The sequence below is a fragment of the Ursus arctos genome, unplaced genomic scaffold (assembly GCF_023065955.2).
Source record: "Ursus arctos isolate Adak ecotype North America unplaced genomic scaffold, UrsArc2.0 scaffold_18, whole genome shotgun sequence".
Lineage (NCBI taxonomy): Eukaryota > Metazoa > Chordata > Mammalia > Carnivora > Ursidae > Ursus > Ursus arctos.
In genome coordinates this window covers 40,107,201-40,125,767 of record NW_026622852.1, presented here as the reverse complement: position 1 = coordinate 40,125,767, position 18,567 = coordinate 40,107,201, and the positions used below count along the sequence as shown (strand labels likewise).

Sequence of the window (18,567 nt, the reverse complement as noted above, 5' to 3'; positions counted from 1 at the left end):
TTTCAAAAATCTTTTCCATTTTGATTTGGTATTCCTGGATCTGATTCCATATTCACTTTATTTTAGTCCTTGATCTTAATAGTTGTCATAACTAAAAAAGATACCTCATAAAGATAAGTGATTTAAGTGGAAATGTTTCATTGTCATTGTACCTAATTAATTATGATACTAATTTTTCAGTCTAATCTACTTATTTTTGTGGTACTTTACCTAGAGAAGTTCCATTTTTTCCTCTTGTTAAATTGGTTGATGTTGAAAACAGTTGCATTAGAATATTTTTTGACAAATGGGGTTAATACTGGTACTCTTTATTTGGAAGTTTTAATAGCATGGAAAATTGTTTCAAAATTTTGAGTGGATAATAGGTTTTTTAAACAGTCTTTTTGAGATACAATTTATAGGCATACGGTTTACCTGCTTTAGGGATATATGTCCTTGATTTTTAGTAAATTTACATTATTGTACAGTCATTACAACAGTCCAGTTTTAGAACATTTCCATCACCCCATGGAAATGCTTCGTGCTCGTTTGGAGTTACTTTGGAAGTTTTTATTCATGACACATCCATATAATTTTCAGTAACAAAATTAGGTATTAATGACAAATTTTCACATGTCTCTTTAATAGCTAAAGTACATTTCTTTCTAAAAGTAGCTAATTTCTTACTCTTTAAAAAAAAAAAAATTTCACCCCCAGCTTGAAGAACAAATTGTGTGTGTTATTTCTTAAAGAATATCTGGTTAAGCCACTCATCATTTCTGAGAAGGATAGCATGTTTGGAATACTTGTCTTTTTGTTTTAAATCTTAAAAGTACCATTCATCTCTAAGTTCACTTGCTCTTAGGTGCTTGCCCACAAGATAACCAGCACTCCTTTGTGTACCTTGAAGATTTTCAGTTGTTCTCCCATCACATTACAAAGTCTGGTCGTGGTGCTGCGTACTTAAGGGTCTTATTTTGTGATACCCCTAGCATATAAACTGCAATATATTTTGATATACCGAATTTTAAAAAAGATTAAATACTCTTATTGTAGAAACTTCGGCCTGTAATTTCATGTTATATATTAAAAATTAGTAAGATATAGTTGTTTATGTTGGCTTATATAAACAAATCAGTATAAATATGAGTTTGATTATTTTCCCCCTACACCTCAATGAATCATTTTGCCAGTCCTTTGGAATTTGGGAACCACTTTGGGGAAGACAGGAATAGAAAAATTGGTTGTATTGAGGTCAGTTAGGAGGCTATTACGATAGTGCAGGTGTGAAGTGATGATGGCAGCTTTGATGGTAATGAGGATGGTAAGAAATAGACAAATGTAAGAGTTAATTAGGCCATAAAAATCAATGGGTGCTGGTGATTGATTGGATGTAAAAGTTTAAGGAAAGAGATTAAAAGATGACTCCCAGGTGTCTGGAGCAAATATGTGGATGATGGTAATATTTAATAGCAGAGTTAGTGAACACTGGAGGCAGGGAGAGGAAAGGGGAGATGCATCTGTTTGGGACATACTAAATTTGAAGTGTTTATGGGACATCCAAGTGAAAAGGGTTGAGTAGATTAATAGATCTGAAACAGAAGAGAGAGAAATGTGGGATCATATGTATGAAGTTGCCCAGAGAATATATATAATATGAGAAAAGCCTTCTTTAAATGTATTAGTAAAATTAAACATTACACAGTCAGGCATTAAAATTTTTTAATAAGTTTTGTTTTGCCTTTCCAATAGGAGTATATGGTGATGTACATCGAGTGAAGATTATGTTTAATAAGAAAGAAAATGCCTTGGTTCAGATGGCAGATGCGAGTCAAGCTCAACTAGGTACTAATGATTAATAATAGTAACGATAATCTGCTCCTTTTGTATGTGAATTTTCCTATAAAATGAATTCATAGGTAGTAGGAATATAATTTTACTGAAGAGTACCTTCTTATGCAAATATCTTTATTATTTGGACCTGCTTATAGTTTAAGATTTTAAAATATTTATTACTCTTTGAAGTCTGAAGTTCATTCATCTATTTGAACATATTGTTGATGTTTAGAACTTTGACTCTAGTGTTTTTCCATGAAGTATAAACTAATAAATGTGACTTGTTTTGTTTCATTTAATTTTTTTGTTTATTTGTTTTTCTTCCAAATTAAGTTTTCTACAACTATTTCATGGCTTGAAAGTTGGGCAAACTTCATAATGATGGTGCAAGAAAATGGCATACCATGGCCTTACTGTTCATTGTTACAGTGGCCGTTAAAAATACTACTACTTATATTTTTTTATTTAAAAAAATGTGTTGCCAAGGGATACCTGGCTGGCTCTGTTGGTAGAACATGCAACTCTTGGTCTCAAGTTTGTGAGTTCAAGCTCAAGATTAAACTACCTTTATTCAGTAACCATTTCCTGAGCGCTTGTTATGTTCTGTGCACTATGGAACTTTCTAGCACTCTGCTAAGAAGATAGTTATTTTTTTGTTAAGTTGCCTCTCTTTCATTATAGTCAAGTAAAGTCATTTAATACATTTCTATGTGTAAGAGTTTTTTAATTTAAAATCATTTTAACCCTCAGAACGGACATAATTTTAAATGACTAAATAAAAGGAATTTGTGATAATTTAGACAAATTTTACAGTGACTTTATCTTAATACCCAAACTTTTCTTATTTTCTTCCTATGCTCCAGCAATGAACCACCTGAGTGGACAGAGACTTTATGGAAAAGTACTTCGTGCTACACTGTCTAAACATCAGGCAGTTCAGCTTCCTCGAGAGGGACAGGAAGACCAAGGTCTGACTAAGGATTTTAGCAATAGTCCTTTGCATCGCTTTAAAAAACCTGGCTCTAAAAATTTCCAGAATATCTTCCCACCATCAGCTACTCTGCATCTTTCCAACATTCCGTATGTACCTAATTATTATTCATTTAGATGATTAATTGTTGTTTTGGGAGGGTAGAAACTCTGAAACTATTCTAATGTAGCGGTTGTCCTAGTCACTGATTTCTTGTGAGATGGTTTATTGGCCATGGTGTCTTAAGGTTATATCTCTAGTCATACATTCCAAAAGTGAAAGGTAACAATTTGTTTCCAAATAGGGAATTAGCAACTAGTTAGCTCTCAGTTTTAAAGAGCATAAAAATAAGTTTGTGCAGGGGTGCCTGGGTGGCCCAGTGGTGGGCATCTGACTCTTGGCTCAGGTCATGATCTCAGGGTCCTGGGATTGAGCCCTGCATCGGGCTCCATGCTCAGTGGGGAGTCTGCTTGTCTCCCTATCTTTGCCTGTCCCTCAGCTTATACTGTCTCTCTAAAATAAATTTTTTAAAAGAAAAGTTTGTGCAGAAATACGCCATTGGCACGTACTTGTTCATCTCTTTGTATAGAAGTAAAGGATTAACCAACCAATAGCAAAGTCAAATACTTTGTGTCTAAAAATATGGGGAAAATGAATTCTCTAGTATATCTACAAGTTGCAAAGCCATATATATGTTAATTACTTAAAAGCTAAAAATTACTTTATTGTGACCACTCTGTGTTAAGCAGTGTTGTAGTAGACTTGTTCTTTACTCATCTTCTAACTCAGGGATTGACAAACCACAGCCCACGAGCCAAATCCATCTGTTTTTATATGGCCTGTGAGCTAAAATTGATTTTTACATTTTTAAATGGTCAGGGGGGGAAACGCAAAAGAGAAGTATTTGTGATTTGAGGAAACTATATAAAATTCAAATTTCACCTTCCAAAAATAGTTTCATGGAAGATAATCACACTCATTCATTTACATAGTGTCTGGCTGCTTTTGAGCTACAACAGCAAAGCTGAATAGTTGCAGCAGAGACTCTGTGACCATCAAAGCTTAAGATATTTACCATGTGGCCCTTTATGGAAAGCATCGTGCAATCCTTGTTCTAATTCTTGAAATCCTTGACCTTTGAAGATGGCATTTGTGCATAACTTAATCTAATACATGAGGGGAAATGAACTTTGGAAAGAGTGAGGTAAAAGCTGTGGGGTATGGTTGTATATGCCCCTGTGTGTGTGGAAATTTAAAGACCGAGGGAATGGAGAAGGGTAAAATTCTAGAACATTATTGAGAATGAGAATGGGGATGAATAGGAATAGAAAATAATCGCTCAAAATAATGGGGAATGCTCAGGTTGCCAGCTAGTCTCTGGTTAGGCTACCTGAAGGAACTTTGAATCTGAATTGGGCAATGGCTCAAAGCTCATGCCAACTAGGAAACTGGAGGAGTCACTGAAGGAAAAACTCGAGATTACATTGATCTAGAAGTATAGCAGCTCATCACTATGGAGTCAGGTAGAGGGACAACATCCTTAAGATACTGAGACAGGCTCCTGTCATTATTACTTTCTTAAATACATTATCTAGGGGCTGGTCTCAAGTTGCAACCTACAGAAGACATGTAGGCAGAAGAGGGAAAGGACATGAATATTTTTTGAACCATCTACCAAGTCCTGGGCACCGTGCTGGTAACTTACATGTGTTACCTCATTTAGTCTCCATATAATAACCTTTTTTTTATGTGGCAAAATATACATAACATAAATTTATCATTTTAACCATTTTTGAATGTGCTGTTCAGTGTACATTCACGTTAAGTGCATTCTGTTTTACAGCCATCACATCTGACCATCTGCAGATTCTTGTCATTATCCCAGACTGAAGCTCTGTACGCATTAAACAGTGATTCCCCATTTCCCTCTACACCCCAGTCCCTGCTAACCACTATTCTGTCTGTGTCAATTCATGCATAGTAAGCTTTGAAGTAAAGTCATTAGTTTCATTTATCAGTGAAACTGAGAGTCTCAGGTTAAGTACCTTACTCAAAGTCATATACCAATGAATGAGAAATAGAATGTGAGTGCAGATCTGTTTCCCTGCAGAACTAGTCATTGTTCTCCTACACCAGTAGTAGAGATGAAATACAGTCTTCCTAAGACATTATGGCAATTAAATCATCTCATAAGAAATTAATGAAATAGGACAACTGCTATGTTAGAATGATTTAGTCGGGGCGCCTGGGTGGCACAGCGGTTAAGCGTCTGCCTTCGGCTCAGGGCGTGATCCTGGCGTCATGGGATCGAGCCCCACATCGGGCTCCTCCGCTATGAGCCTGCTTCTTCCTCTCCCGCTCCCCCTGCTTGTGTTCCCTCTCTCGCTGGCTGTCTCTGTCCTGTCAAATAAATAAATAAAATCTTTAAAAAAAAAAAAAAGAATGATTTAGTCAGTTGACCTTCATGTGATAGGCCACTGTGTTAGTTCTCTGCTGCTACATAACAGATCACCCCAAAACTTAACAGCTTAGCAAAATAGTAAATGTTTTTTATCTCATACTGTTATGGTGAGTCAGGAATCCAGAAGTGGCTTAGCTGGGGGGTTTTGACTAAGAGTCTCATAAGTTTGAAGGCTTGACAGGCTAGAGGATCCACTTCTCAAGTAGTTACCTTACTTACATGCCTTGTTGCTGACAGGCAGCCTCAGCTCCTTGCCACATGGTCTTCTCCATGTGGCTGCTTGAGCGTCCCCATGAAATAGTAGCTGGTTTCTTCCAAAGCTAATGATTCAAGGAGGGCAGGGTGGGAATTGCAATGTCTCTCAGCCTTAGAAGTCAGACATGTCATACAGTACCCTAAAGGTTACAGAGGATATCTCTTCATTATGGGAGAGCAGTATCTAAAGGCCTGAATACTGGGAGGCAGTAATAATAGGGGACCATCTTAGAGCCTGGCTGCCACATGGATGTATTCAGAATTACCCTAAAAGCCATTGAAAATGTAGAACTCTGGTGGTCGATAGCCAACAAGTCAGAACTGGGAAGTAACTTTGGTAATATTAGAAGTAGCTTCGGAAATACTAGAGTTAATTACTGAAGTCAGTGATATGGGTAATTATCCCTTTCAAAGAAATGTAGATAGATTTTCTTGTTTTTTATATACCTGCTCATATCTTATGCAAAAGATTTGAGACCAAATTACATTGTTTGAGGACATGTGTGTGTCAGCCTTGAACATCTTTCAGGGCACTTCCAAATCGTGTTTTCATTGTATGGCTTTATTGTCTTTGAAATGTGAGATACTTTGCAGATTTGACAGTTGCAACAGTTAATCTTTGGTTCATGTGAGAATGGGGCTAAGATAGTTGACACTCTTGTGATGTTTTCACAGCCCTTCTGTTACAGTGGATGATCTGAAGAACCTTTTCACAGAAGCGGGATGTTCAGTGAAGGCTTTTAAATTCTTTCAGTAAGTCCATGCTTTCAAGAAATACATTAACATTATTTAATGTGGTATGCAAATTTTTCAAGTAGTTTAATGAAGTCTTGGTTGGGGAGAACTGTAGGCAAAATTAATTCTGTATACTTTTTATTTCTTACTTTATTTTCAGGAAAGATCGCAAAATGGCACTCATTCAGTTGGGATCCGTGGAAGAAGCAATCCAGGCCCTCATTGAGCTTCATAACCATGACCTTGGAGAAAATCACCACCTCAGAGTTTCCTTCTCAAAATCTACAATCTGATTTTTCTGTGAATTTTTCTCCTAAGACTGGACCATAATTTCAGTAAAACCTTCAGACATAGACTGAAGCAGCTCAAGACCAATTCTGCCTCTTTCTCAAAAGTAACTCTGGTTTGATATTCAAGTATATTCAGAAAATCAAGGGATGTTCTTTTTTTCCATTTTTTCCCCCTTGCCAGTATGTGATCAAAGGTTTGCTTTTCCTCTGTAACATCATTTCTATGAAAATAACCTTCAGGAAAAAAAAATGAGGAAAAGAATTTTTTTCAATAATTTAATTCCCTATATTAAATTGTATTTCAAGAGGACAGACTTTCTTTTAGTTTGGGTCCAGATCAGCCTTATACAAGATTTCTAAAATCCTCCTTTGTACTTCAGAAAAATTTAAACATATAGACTTTTAAAATTACCTACAACCAAGTTTTTAACTTTATGATTCAGAAGTTCAACCCCTGTAGAAAATTATGTTCACTTATAAATTATATTAATTATTTGGCATATATCGATAGGTATACATAAACAAATTGGGTTGTATTGGAAGAAAATTTATAAACGTGTATGTTTTCCTTCAGTGGTTTCTTTTTTTCACTGTAAGACACTCCTTTGAATAATACATATCTTTAATTTTTTAAGACTCTTTGGAGAAATGATGTGTCTCAATCGTCCCCAAGGAAATTAAATAGAATCCAAGATCTAGTAAGGTGTCAAAATAATTATTCGTTTTATTAGGAAAAATCATGGTTTAAATTTCAAAATGACATGATCTCGGAAAATTTAAAAAGAAAAATAATCCTACTTATAAACTACTTTTTTATAATTGTTTTCAGAAAAAAAGTTTACAGTCTTAAGGAAAATATTCAGGTCTATCATATGGTTTGACAGATTTTTTAAAAGTTATTTTTGGTAAGGTCTTCTTTTAGAAAAAAATTAATCTCAAGGGTTTTTTGTACCACTATACTCTCTAATACTTATTCAGAATTACTGTGTATTTACTTAATTTCTTATTATGTGCCTTATTATGTGCTTATGATACAATAGGTTAGAATTTTATCTAAGTATCTTGAAAGCTATATCGTGGGCTTGGTGAGTATTTTGTTTTTTCTTTCCCTGTTTTGGTAAGGATTTTAAAGTTTTTTCATTGCAATTTTAAGTGGTTTTCAATAAGTAATAGTTTTTATTCAAATTTTTGGTGCTTTGGTGCAGAGATGGGGTGGGGAAGGGTGAATGGTTTGGGGAATGACTCAGTGCACACCTGTAGGCCTCTTCACATGGTGACCAATGGTGGTCGTGCAGTCATTTGACAGAGCATACCAGTTTGGGACTATAAAATGCAATCTCAGTTTCTGGATCTTGTCTAACCTTTATCACTCATTAGAATTTGTCTCAGGATTACTTGATTTTTCTCAGTACTCAAGTGAGATGCTTTTCTTTGTTAATACAACTTCATTACCAAGTGCCCACATACATGGAGTATGACAAGGTGGGGTCCTTTTTCATACTCTGTCCCTCTCTACGGTTAAGTATAAGAATACGTTTTAATGTTGCTTCAGTGGTTCTGTAATGTAAAATTATTTCTTTTTAATGAGAAACTTTGCATTTGTTAATTATTTTTTTCAGTGCTTGATTGGGTTTTTTAAAAGCAGAATTTGTCAAAGGGGTCATTTTTGTCCATCCCTTTTACAGCTTTTCAGATCCTTAGAGTGTAGCTCATCTCACCTTTAAAAAGAATATCTCCGTTTCTTTGCTATATTCTAGCCATTAGTTTGAATGTTGGAAGATTTTTACAAAAAAATGGAGACTACAGAAGATACTATAGGTTATTAAAAAGCAGAATTCACTCAACACTGAGCAACAGGTAGTTGGTAGATAGAATAGGAAGGAGGACACTAAATTGAAACCTTTCAAATGAATCCATTTCAGCATTGACTGAATAGATAGGTATAATCATTTATATAGTTTTTGTTTTTTCACTTAATGTGTTTTTAATAAAACACTTAAGTAAGGGGGGAGGGGGAAAAAACAAAACTTTTCTTTTTGAGAAATCTCCCAAAATTTGCTTCTTTTTTCCTAGCATACAGGCACTATTATAATTGTCAGTGACACATTAAATTGGATTGTTTGTTTTGAGTTAGGAATTACTGTGTGATTTAATTCATGATTCTCCTAACATTCAGTGTCAATGTAGCAGAAGGGAGATCATAATAGCATTGAATGTAATTTTGAAGTAGGGAATGGCCTTTAAATCTGAGCGAGAACATTTGAATCCTTTTCAGGGAGTGTGTGTGTGTGTGTGTGTGTGTGTGTGTGTGTGTGTGTGTAGGTAAATATTTATACATACATGCACTCTTCTAATGTTGTACATACATATGCACAGTACATACATTTTAATTTATTGACAAAATCAAATTAAGATTTGGAAAAGTGAGATATTCTTATCTAAAAGAGTATGCTTGAAATCATCAATTTGTGTGTGAAATTAGCTGTAGTGCGTGGATATTGTCCATATTGGGTTATTTGCTCTTCGAATTATAGAGGTCTATGGTATTTGTTTTGGCATAGTTTCTGTAGAAACATTTAAAAATATCAGGGTAGTGGAAAAACTACATCTTTGTACTTTTGTTTTGGCATGCGTTTATTCAGTATCTTCTGAGCAATGTTTATTTCTGCTGTTGAGCTGTCATAGTATCCTATTTTTAAGTTTATTTACTTTATTTTAAGGAGTATTGTCTTACCACTTTTGGAAGTGTCTTGACTTTTACACAAAGTATATATATTCAGGTCTTCAAAAAATAGCAGCACACGTTCAGCAGTAGCAATTTATGCCAAAAAGTTTTACTGTGAGATTTAAGTAACTTGCATAGCAGTAAAATGTGTTTTGTGTGAGATACAAATAGAAAAAATGACCCAGTCTCTTAGTATCTTAATCGACAACTTACTGGAGAGTATCAGAATTCCCAGTAGCTCCTGTAGAATGCCATAAATGCTTTAAGACTCGGTAATTGGTCATTTATAGTAATGTTTCTGATTCTGTTGTTAAAAAGTTGTGGATCTCACAATATTTAGAGACAGAATTTCTGCCTGCTTCATTCCTTATGGAAGCAATGCCTTCTTTGGCTCCACCTGGGATGGTGATCATTGGTTCTTCTTCAGAAGATAAAAAGTTAACTGTCATAAATGTCTCTGTTCATTTTCATACAAACTTTTCAAAGCTTCCATGTCATTAGGCAGTGAAATTTATGTAGTGAATATATTATTATGTAATTTCTGTTCCCACTAAATATTTTTGGACAAAAGATGACAAACTCAAAAGTATGTGTTTTCCCCCCAGTGACTCACTTAAAAACCCTAAGTTTGCCAAACCATCAGTCTAGCTCTTCGAAAACCAATGTGTACTGCTATTTTTAAAACCAAAAAGACAGCATGACTATGCGTAAAAGCATTTTTCTTAGCCTTTCCTTTGTCTTGATCACTTGTTAACGACAATAAAACTGCCAGACTTAAAATATTCTACTATTGTGCTAAAAGAAATACAGTTTAGATTGCACAAAAGTTTTCCTTTAAAGAAAATAGAACTCAGCTGTCCTTCAAAAGAGCTGTGTTATCTATAAGACTATTTGCAGTCTTTTTTCACAGCAGATTCTAACAGTTATGAATGGTTTAAAAAGTAGAAAATTACTAAAAAGTTTGGGGGGCTTTATAGAGGGAGGAAAACAAAACAGGACCAAAGTTTATGTGCCTTCTTCAGTAGTCTTAATTGACCTTTTCTTTCTATTTGAGACTAAGGTAGTATCAGTATTCTGGTTTTCAGGATATATGTACTATATATAGTTTTAAGAGAATGTTATCCCACGAACTATTCATACAAGCAAAGAATTGTAACTGTATAAATGAAGTCTCAGTTACACTTTTGCCTTTATCACATAATACTCATTCTGTAGCATTGTGCAGGTCCAAAAATGAGCTGCTCTACATCTTTGTGGTAGTCATTTTCGTTTTTGTAACCTGAGGCATATGTTCCAGAGAACAGGGATATTTGTCTGGTCCAGTGACCTTGGTGATAATAGTCATGATTGAAAGCTGCTTATAGCCAGCAAGCTTAAGTCAGCACTGTAAACATTTTGTTGTTGTGTTATCTTCAGTTTTTGAATCTATGTAGTAGCTGTATTAACAAATATTTAAATAGATATTTTTGATGTCACTTAAAAAAAAAATGTTCTGGCCTTCCCCCCCCCTTACCATTGTTACCCAAATCTTTTAAAAATTCATCCCACATCCAGAAAGTAGTAATTATAGATTGCTGACCAAGCAAAATTTTGCATCAAAATGTCACCTCATTGCTCTGACCAAAGACTTAACTATTCTGGTTTTAACTCCTCTCATTAAGCATTTTTTCCCAAGCTCCTTTCTGAAAGAAGACCCAGTGCAAAGCGGCCTTTACTTTCTATTTCCTGTTGGTGAATAGACTACTTAGAGAAAATGGGAGTATAAATGTGAACAGAATGGATTAGGATGACAAGGGTTTGATGGGCATTTTCAGTACTGTATCTAAGAAAAACAAAAATAGCACAGCTAGGAGCCTCTGACATTGTCTTGTGTTTTTATGTGGTCTGTTCATAAAATTCCCTTTTTCAGTTTATAAGAATGTTCATCTAAAAGAAGAAAATGCTGTAAATATTTGTAACAACATTTTTTTTAACCAGGCCAAAAAAGAAAAAAAAAAAGGTTTTTGGGAACAAGTTAACATATAAAGTGGTTTTATATAAAACATCAATTGTCTTGTATATTTTGATAAGCAGCAGTACCAGCTTTCATTTGTAACGCAGTTTGTGGTGTTGGAAGAAAAGGATTCTGTGATTGTTTAAGTGAATTATGTTATAAATGCAAAGAGAAGATAAAATATTAAAAAACATATTTTCTAAATGCGTAGTGCATGGTTAATTCAAGCTTCTGTACTCTACAGTATATTCCATTTTCTTTCAGTTTGTATATTTGCTGACTATTACTTGATAATCTCTAATCTTTTTTCCTAACAAGTATAGCATTGTAGCATGGCTTTTAATAAATGTCATGACATCTGTACTCTCTTAAAATTTTTCTGTGTTCTTGTGTCTGTACTTTGGGCTTCTTCTTGTCTTACCTGTAATTCTAATGATGTCATACTTTCTTTTCTTTTTCATAGCCATCCATCTAAACTTTTCATAGTTAGAGGGAATAGCAAGCACATATTCGTACTTTAAAAACTGTTAAAGCCCTAAGTCTCCTAACCCCCTCTTTTAATTAAGGAATGATTTTATTTTGAGAAGCAAAGTGCTTTTCTAATCGTTCTACAGTGCAACTTCTATGGCCTTCTCCCTTTAGTACAAGTACACATTGACACACGGTGTGAGTTCTCTCTCTCCCTTTCTGTGTATCTGTCTCTCCCCACCCCACCTACGCACACTCTTCATATAAATGCAATTGCCAGACAAGAGTCGGAACACTTTTTCCAGTTCAGTTTTTGGCTTACCAATGTATATGTAAATTTGAAAAATGAGGTGTGATCTCAGACCACGTTAGTGTTCTTTTTAATTAAAAGGTAACAGAGTTACCAGCTGCCAGATACTGCTTTTCCTTAGACAAAAGTTCTGTTTTTAAGTTCTTCAAGGAGTTATTGGATTGTCGGTGTTTATTTTAATCTTTTGCTTGGGATCTTTTGGAAGTAGGAATTTATTTTGAATGGAATAGAAAATTAGGTAACCACTATTGATCTTTGCTGGCTAACATGTAAAATCTATTGTGTCCATAAATGGAATTACTTTTTTTTTTTTCAGTGTAAGGTGCATTTTTATCGGGAAAAGATGAAGTAACTATGGCCAAATGAGGTTTTTTCCTTAAACTTCCTTCCTGAAGTGCTTATTTACATAGCAGAGGGCTTTTAACCATCACTGAGTCATTCAGGTTTGAAATAAATGGATCTAAAAAACCTAGTTCAGTCTCCACTTTTTAAAGATCAGCAGTGTAGAGAAGGAAGTGACTGGCCCAAGGCTACATGATAGTTAATCGCAGAGCCTGGACTAGAACCCAGGACTCCTTGGTATTACCCAGTACCCAGCGTTGCCCTTAGGGGTTCTGTCCTGCCAACTGTTATGAAGATTGTCATCTTGGTCTGTAAACAGAATTGAGGTACTTATATACTCTTCTGAACACTACCAAAACCAATTTGAAGACATTAGATAGTGCCAGGGGTGTTTTTGCTAAAGGGTAAAAAATGCATAACTACTTCGGAAAAATTTAAGCTAAAAATATAATTTCAAGTTGCAAATTTGAGAACTCTTCAAAAATGTAGTTGGTATTCATATTCGTTTGCTAGGGCTCATGTAACAAAGTTCCACAGATAGGTGGCTTGAATAACAGAAATTTATTTTCTCACAGTTCAGGAGACTAAAAGTCCAAGAGTGTCCTGAGACCACTTTCCTTGGCTTATAGATGGCCCTCCTCTCCCTATGCCTCGACACAGTCTTTCCTCTCTGTTTCTTTGTCCTAATCTCTTTATAGGGACACCAGTCGTAATTGCATTAGGACCACCCATCTGACTTCATTTTACCTTAATTACCTCTTTAAAGACCCTGTCTCCAAATATAATCACATTCTGAGATACTGGGGTTTAGGATTTCAACACAAGGATTTGAGGGGGACACAATTCAGCCCCTAGCACTATTTAGTAAAGATGATTCTTTCAGCTCACCAAGTACTGATTATACCAGCAGTGGGGTTAGGTGCTGAGAAAGATAAAGAGTTAAGGACATGATTGCCTTACTTTTTAGATATAAGAGTATAGATGTAGTGTAGAATGTCAGCCTACATCCATAAACTAAGTCACTTTGAACTCTTGCCTTCAAAAGGAAGCCCCCAAAATGAAGCATGAGCCCTCTCTAGGCAATTCTAGTCAGAATACATACGGCCAAAGCTATCCTGTAGCTGATTCCGAATACGTAGGAGCACGTACACTGCAGTAATTATCTACTCTTCACTCTTAGAAATGAGCCGTTTCAGAGCAGTGACCATTTCTAAGACATACCACTACTTAAAGGACATTGAAGAAATAAGAGGACACTGTCAAACAAGCTGTGTCCAATTTTTACTGACCAACATTTGTTGATTGAGCCGGGACTTAAATAATTGAACTTGGAAATAGTTCAAAGCGTTAAACTCCACTCTTTACAATTTGAGTGATTGTTCCTGCATCATCAATTTTTTTCTGTTGTCCTATTTCAACTTCTGGAAATTTGTCACTGTATGTTTCTATCAAAACAATTTATGCTGAATGGTAAAATTCTAACAACAATTTTGTTGGAATCCTGCATTTGTAAGCCATTGGGTTTAGATGTAGAACTTCCAGCTGTGCTAGCATAAAGTATAGTTGACCAGGAAAAGTTAATAATTCTGATGTTCCATGCAGACCCTGTTAAGAGATTGTCTTTAACCAAATGAAAGCTGGTGTTAGTTATATTAATTAAAGTAAACTTTAGGACAACAGGCACTATTAGAGATAGAGTTCATAATGATAATTTATTTAATGGAATACTTTATAATTATGCAAAGAATATAATAAAGCTACATGAATCTCAGACGTGATGTTTTGCACACAAAAGAATATAATGTATAATTCTATTTACATCATGTTCAAAAACAGGATAGTGGTTACCTTTGGAAAGGAGGTAATTGAGGGTGTGAGAGGTTCTGGTGTGTGGTTAAGGTTTTGTTTCTTAACCTTCGTACCAGTTATCCAGGAGAGTTTACTTTCTGATTATTCATTGAACGTGTACACAGGATTTGTACATTTATCTGTATGTTATACTTTAATTAAAAGGATTTTGAAAAATGATCGTAATTGAGCAAGAAGGTATAAACTGTTCTCCTTGCTTCTTAAGTCAGCTGATTATTCTACCCAGTAAGTAAGACCTTGTTATAAAGTACTCAAGATACCATGAACTGGGTTTCTGACATAGGTATGGCATTTCTCTGAGCATGGCATACCTATAGGAAAAATCTTACGCAGAACAAAACCACTACAAACTATTTTCAAGTAAATTTTACTTTTTTGAACAGTTTTACACCCAACTCATTCAGAGAAGATTTCATTAGTAGTTGTGTTTTTGCAACTATAAGCTTGATTGTGTGGGCTATTTGATACCTAATCCCTTAATATATTTCCATCAGGAAAAGCCAGAAAGACCCCTAGCTAACTAGCATCCTGAGAGGAGAGACTATACAGAAGGCTTAGCAGAACTTCTTGTCATTAAGATGCTTAAATATATACTAATTAGTGGCATGAACTCCACGTACCTAAGACCCACTGCAACTAGTGGCCAATCTTGCTGCATCTGTTCTTCATCCCATTCCTTGGATGATTTTGAAACAAATCCCAGTCCTCCTATGATTTCGTCTGTAAACATTTCAGTATGTTAAGTCCGTATGTTGTAGTTGCTGACAAAGTCTTTCCGTAGATAGCTGTCCTTTCCATCGTTTTGTTGTTCCCTTACAACTTATTTGTTGAAGGAACTGAGCTATTTTCTCTAAAAATTCAAAGTGTGGATTTTGCTGAGTATGTATGTCCCCGCGATGTTATTTCCTTAATATGTCTCCCCACCTCCAGTTGTCTGTAAATCAGAAGCCGCTACTTTCCTTACCTCCTTCCTGACACCTTCCCTTTTTTGGGGGGAAGCGAGGAGCTAAGAATACTTCATAGATGGCACTGGACACTTAATGTGTCCTAATGGTAGTAACCATCGATCACTATTATGTAAATCCATTCATTTTTAAGGATAACAAGATCCCAAAGTTCTATCATGCCTTTTGCACGTATTATTTTTATTGCTTTTATATAATAAGAGAAACATCCCTTATCAACTATTTGGTTACTCTGAGGTACAGTTTCTATAGGAAAGACAAGATAAACACTTGATTCTTTCTGTTTATTTGCCTGTTTTTGAAATGATTATTTTCTGCCTTCCAAAACTTTGTTTACCTTGGGTTTGGGTTTTTTTTGTTTGTTTGTTGTTTTTAAGCCTGTGCTTTTATGGAAAATTCCAAACACTGGTGAAAGTAGACTCATGTTGCTGTCACCTAACTCGTGCAGTTCATATTCAGTGTTTTCTCTACCCTTCCCTACTCACTCTGCTTCCACTTGGAAGATTATTAACTATTAAATCATTTTATATAATACTTTTTAAAATGACTGGTAAAAAGTTGTTTATAATATTTTTAAATCTTATCTACCTAGTTGGTAATTATAGTCCTTTTTTTTTTAAGAGGGAGAGAGAGAGAATCTTTTTTTTTTTTTTTTTTTCCTAAAGGGAGAAAGTGACAGAGGGAGAGAGAATCCCAAGCAGGTTCCACACCCAGCACAGAGCCCAATGTGCAGCTTAATCTCCTGACCCTGAGATCATGACCTGAGCCAAAATCAAATTAACTCACTGAGCCACCTATGCCCCCCCAATTAAGGTCATTTTTGAATCTCTCTCTTTTTTTTTTTTTTTTGGTTGTGCCTTTTTTTTTCTCCATCTCGCCAGAAGTATTTTCAAAGAACCTGCTTTTCAGTTGTTTTGATCCCCCCAAAAGTTTGTTTTTTGGTATATTAATCATAGCTGTCTACTTTGATTGCCTTGTTTATCTTAAGGATTTCCACTACATACCTATCCTTCATGATAAAAACAACAAATATGAGAGAAATAAAATTAGGTAGGAATAAAAGCTTATTTAGAAAAATTAAAAGAAGGTTTAGGATTGAAAAAAGTTACTCTAGCCACACCATCGAACGTCGTAAAGTGTAAAACGCTGGGGTGCCTTTTTTTGTAGCATGATACTGGCTTACAAGCTAGTTCAAAAGAATCTGCCTGAAAAATAGACAAGGCAAGAAACAACAATTGTTGGAGAGGATGTGGAGAAAGGGGATCCCTCCTACATTGTTGGTGGGAATGCAAGTTGGTACAGCCACTCTGGAAAACAGTGTGGAGGTCCCTTAAAAAGTTAAAAATTGAGCTACCCTATGACCCAGCCATTGCACTACTGGGTATTTACCCCAAAGATACAGACGTAGTGAAGAGAAGGGCCATATGCACCCCAATGTTCATAGCAGCAATGTCCACAATAGCTAAATTGTGGAAGGAGCGGAGATGCCCTTCAACAGACGACTGGATTAAGAAGTTGTGGTCCATATATACAATGGAATATTACTCAGCTATCAGAAAGAACGAGTTCTCAACATTTGCTACAACATGGACAGCACTGGAGGAGATAATGCTAAGTGAAATAAGTCAAGCAGAGAAAGACAACTATCATGATTTCTCTCATCTATGGAACATAAGAACTAGGATGATCGGTAGGGGAAGAAAGGGATAAAGAAAGGGGGGGTAATCAGAGGGGGAATGAAACATGAGAGACTATGGACTATGAGAAACAAACTGAGGACTTCAGAGGGGAGGGGGGTGGGGGAATGGGATAGACTGGTGATGGGTAGTAAGGAGGGCACGTATTGCATGGTGCACTGGGTGTTATACACAACTAATGAATCATCGAGCCTTACATCGGAAACCGGGGATGTACTGTATGGTGACTAACATAATATAATAAAAAATCATTTAAAAAATAAAAAATAAAAAAATAAATTGCTAAAATTCAAAAAAAAAAAAAAAACAAAAAAAAAAAACAGATGACTGGATTAAGAAGTTGTCCATATATACGATGGAATATTACTCAGCTATCAGAAAGAACAAGTTCTCAACATTTGCTACAACATGGACGGCACTGGAGGAGATAATGCTAAGTGAAATAAGTCAAGCAGAGAAAGACAACTATCATATGATTTCTCTCATCTATGGAACATAAGAACTAGGATGATCGGTAGGGGAAGAAAGGGATAAAGAAAGGGGGGGTAATCAGAAGGGGGAATGAAACATGAGAGACTATGGACTATGAGAAACAAACTGAGGACTTCAGAGGGGAGGGGGGTGGGGGAATGGGATAGACCGGTGATGGGTAGTAAGGAGGGCACGTATTGCATGGTGCACTGGGTGTTATACACAACTAATGAATCATCGAGCCTTACATCGGAAACCGGGGATGTACTGTATGGTGACTAACATAATATAATAAAAAATCATTAAAAAAAAAAAAACAAAAGAATCTGCCTGATTTATGGATATCTAGTGTTTTTAAACATCTCTCAGTATGATCCAAGAGCAGTGGCTATCAGCGTCAGATTTTCCAAAACGGGCATAGTATCTGTATTTTCAAAACATGGCTTCCAGGGTTTTTTTCCTTTTTCAAAAGAGATACAGAATCAACTGCTTGAGGTTCGCTCACTTTTAGATTAATTACCCTGAATTCATAGCAAATAAAGCTATGAAGATTAAAGAGATTATAGAACTCTAATAACCCCTGCTTAAGTAAGTAGCAGTTTTTCCTTAAGCAAAGCACCCATGCAGAGACCAGTATACAGTAGATTATCTATTGAATAAAGAAAGACTTGCCATTTCTTTGCAGTTGGTAGGAGTTTATGGTGGAACCAGCCCTAAATTCTTTCCTTTGGCAGTCCCCATCCTCCACTCCTGAAGTAAAACTGTTAAGACCATTATGGATAGAGCCCTAGTGTTTCTGGTGACTTTGTGGACAGCAAACTGGTTATTATAGACCACACCTTATCTAAACCAAGCTGCTAGCTGATCAATGAAATATACAGAAAGCAGAGTGGATACTCAAAGAAGGAAGTAGGAGCCCTGCCTCAACCTACAAAAAGATCTACTCTCTACTTCAGGGCTTTGGGAATTTGGTGACAAACTCCCAACAGCCCAACTATCTTTCATAATATATGTATTTGCAGACCTCTACCCTTACAGAAACTATTGTTTCTGACCTGTACATTTTTGGGGTAGCCATAACTTCTTCCATGATGTCCCCCCAAAGCATGGAATTTCCTACATACGGTCAATCCCAAGGAAGCCAAAATATCCCCCTGCACAATGTATTAGTTTGCTAGAGCCGCCATAACAAAGTGCCACA

The 18,567-nt window shown here is 35.7% G+C and overlaps 1 protein-coding gene across 12 annotated transcripts in view; it reads left to right on the top strand.

Annotated features, from left to right (window-relative positions):
- PTBP3 (polypyrimidine tract binding protein 3) overlaps positions 1–11,448 on the top strand; it is a 112,714-nt gene extending 101,266 nt beyond the window's left edge. For all 12 annotated transcript variants that reach the window (XM_048223090.2, XM_048223089.2, XM_048223088.2 and 9 more), the window contains 4 exons: positions 1,732–1,824; positions 2,679–2,895; positions 6,177–6,254; positions 6,397–11,448. In XM_048223090.2, the coding sequence (XP_048079047.1) occupies positions 1,732–1,824; positions 2,679–2,895; positions 6,177–6,254; positions 6,397–6,529 (521 nt within the window). In that variant the 3' untranslated portion in view covers positions 6,530–11,448. The remainder of the gene's footprint in view (positions 1–1,731; positions 1,825–2,678; positions 2,896–6,176; positions 6,255–6,396) is intronic.
- The last annotated feature ends 7,119 nt before the right edge of the window (positions 11,449–18,567 follow it).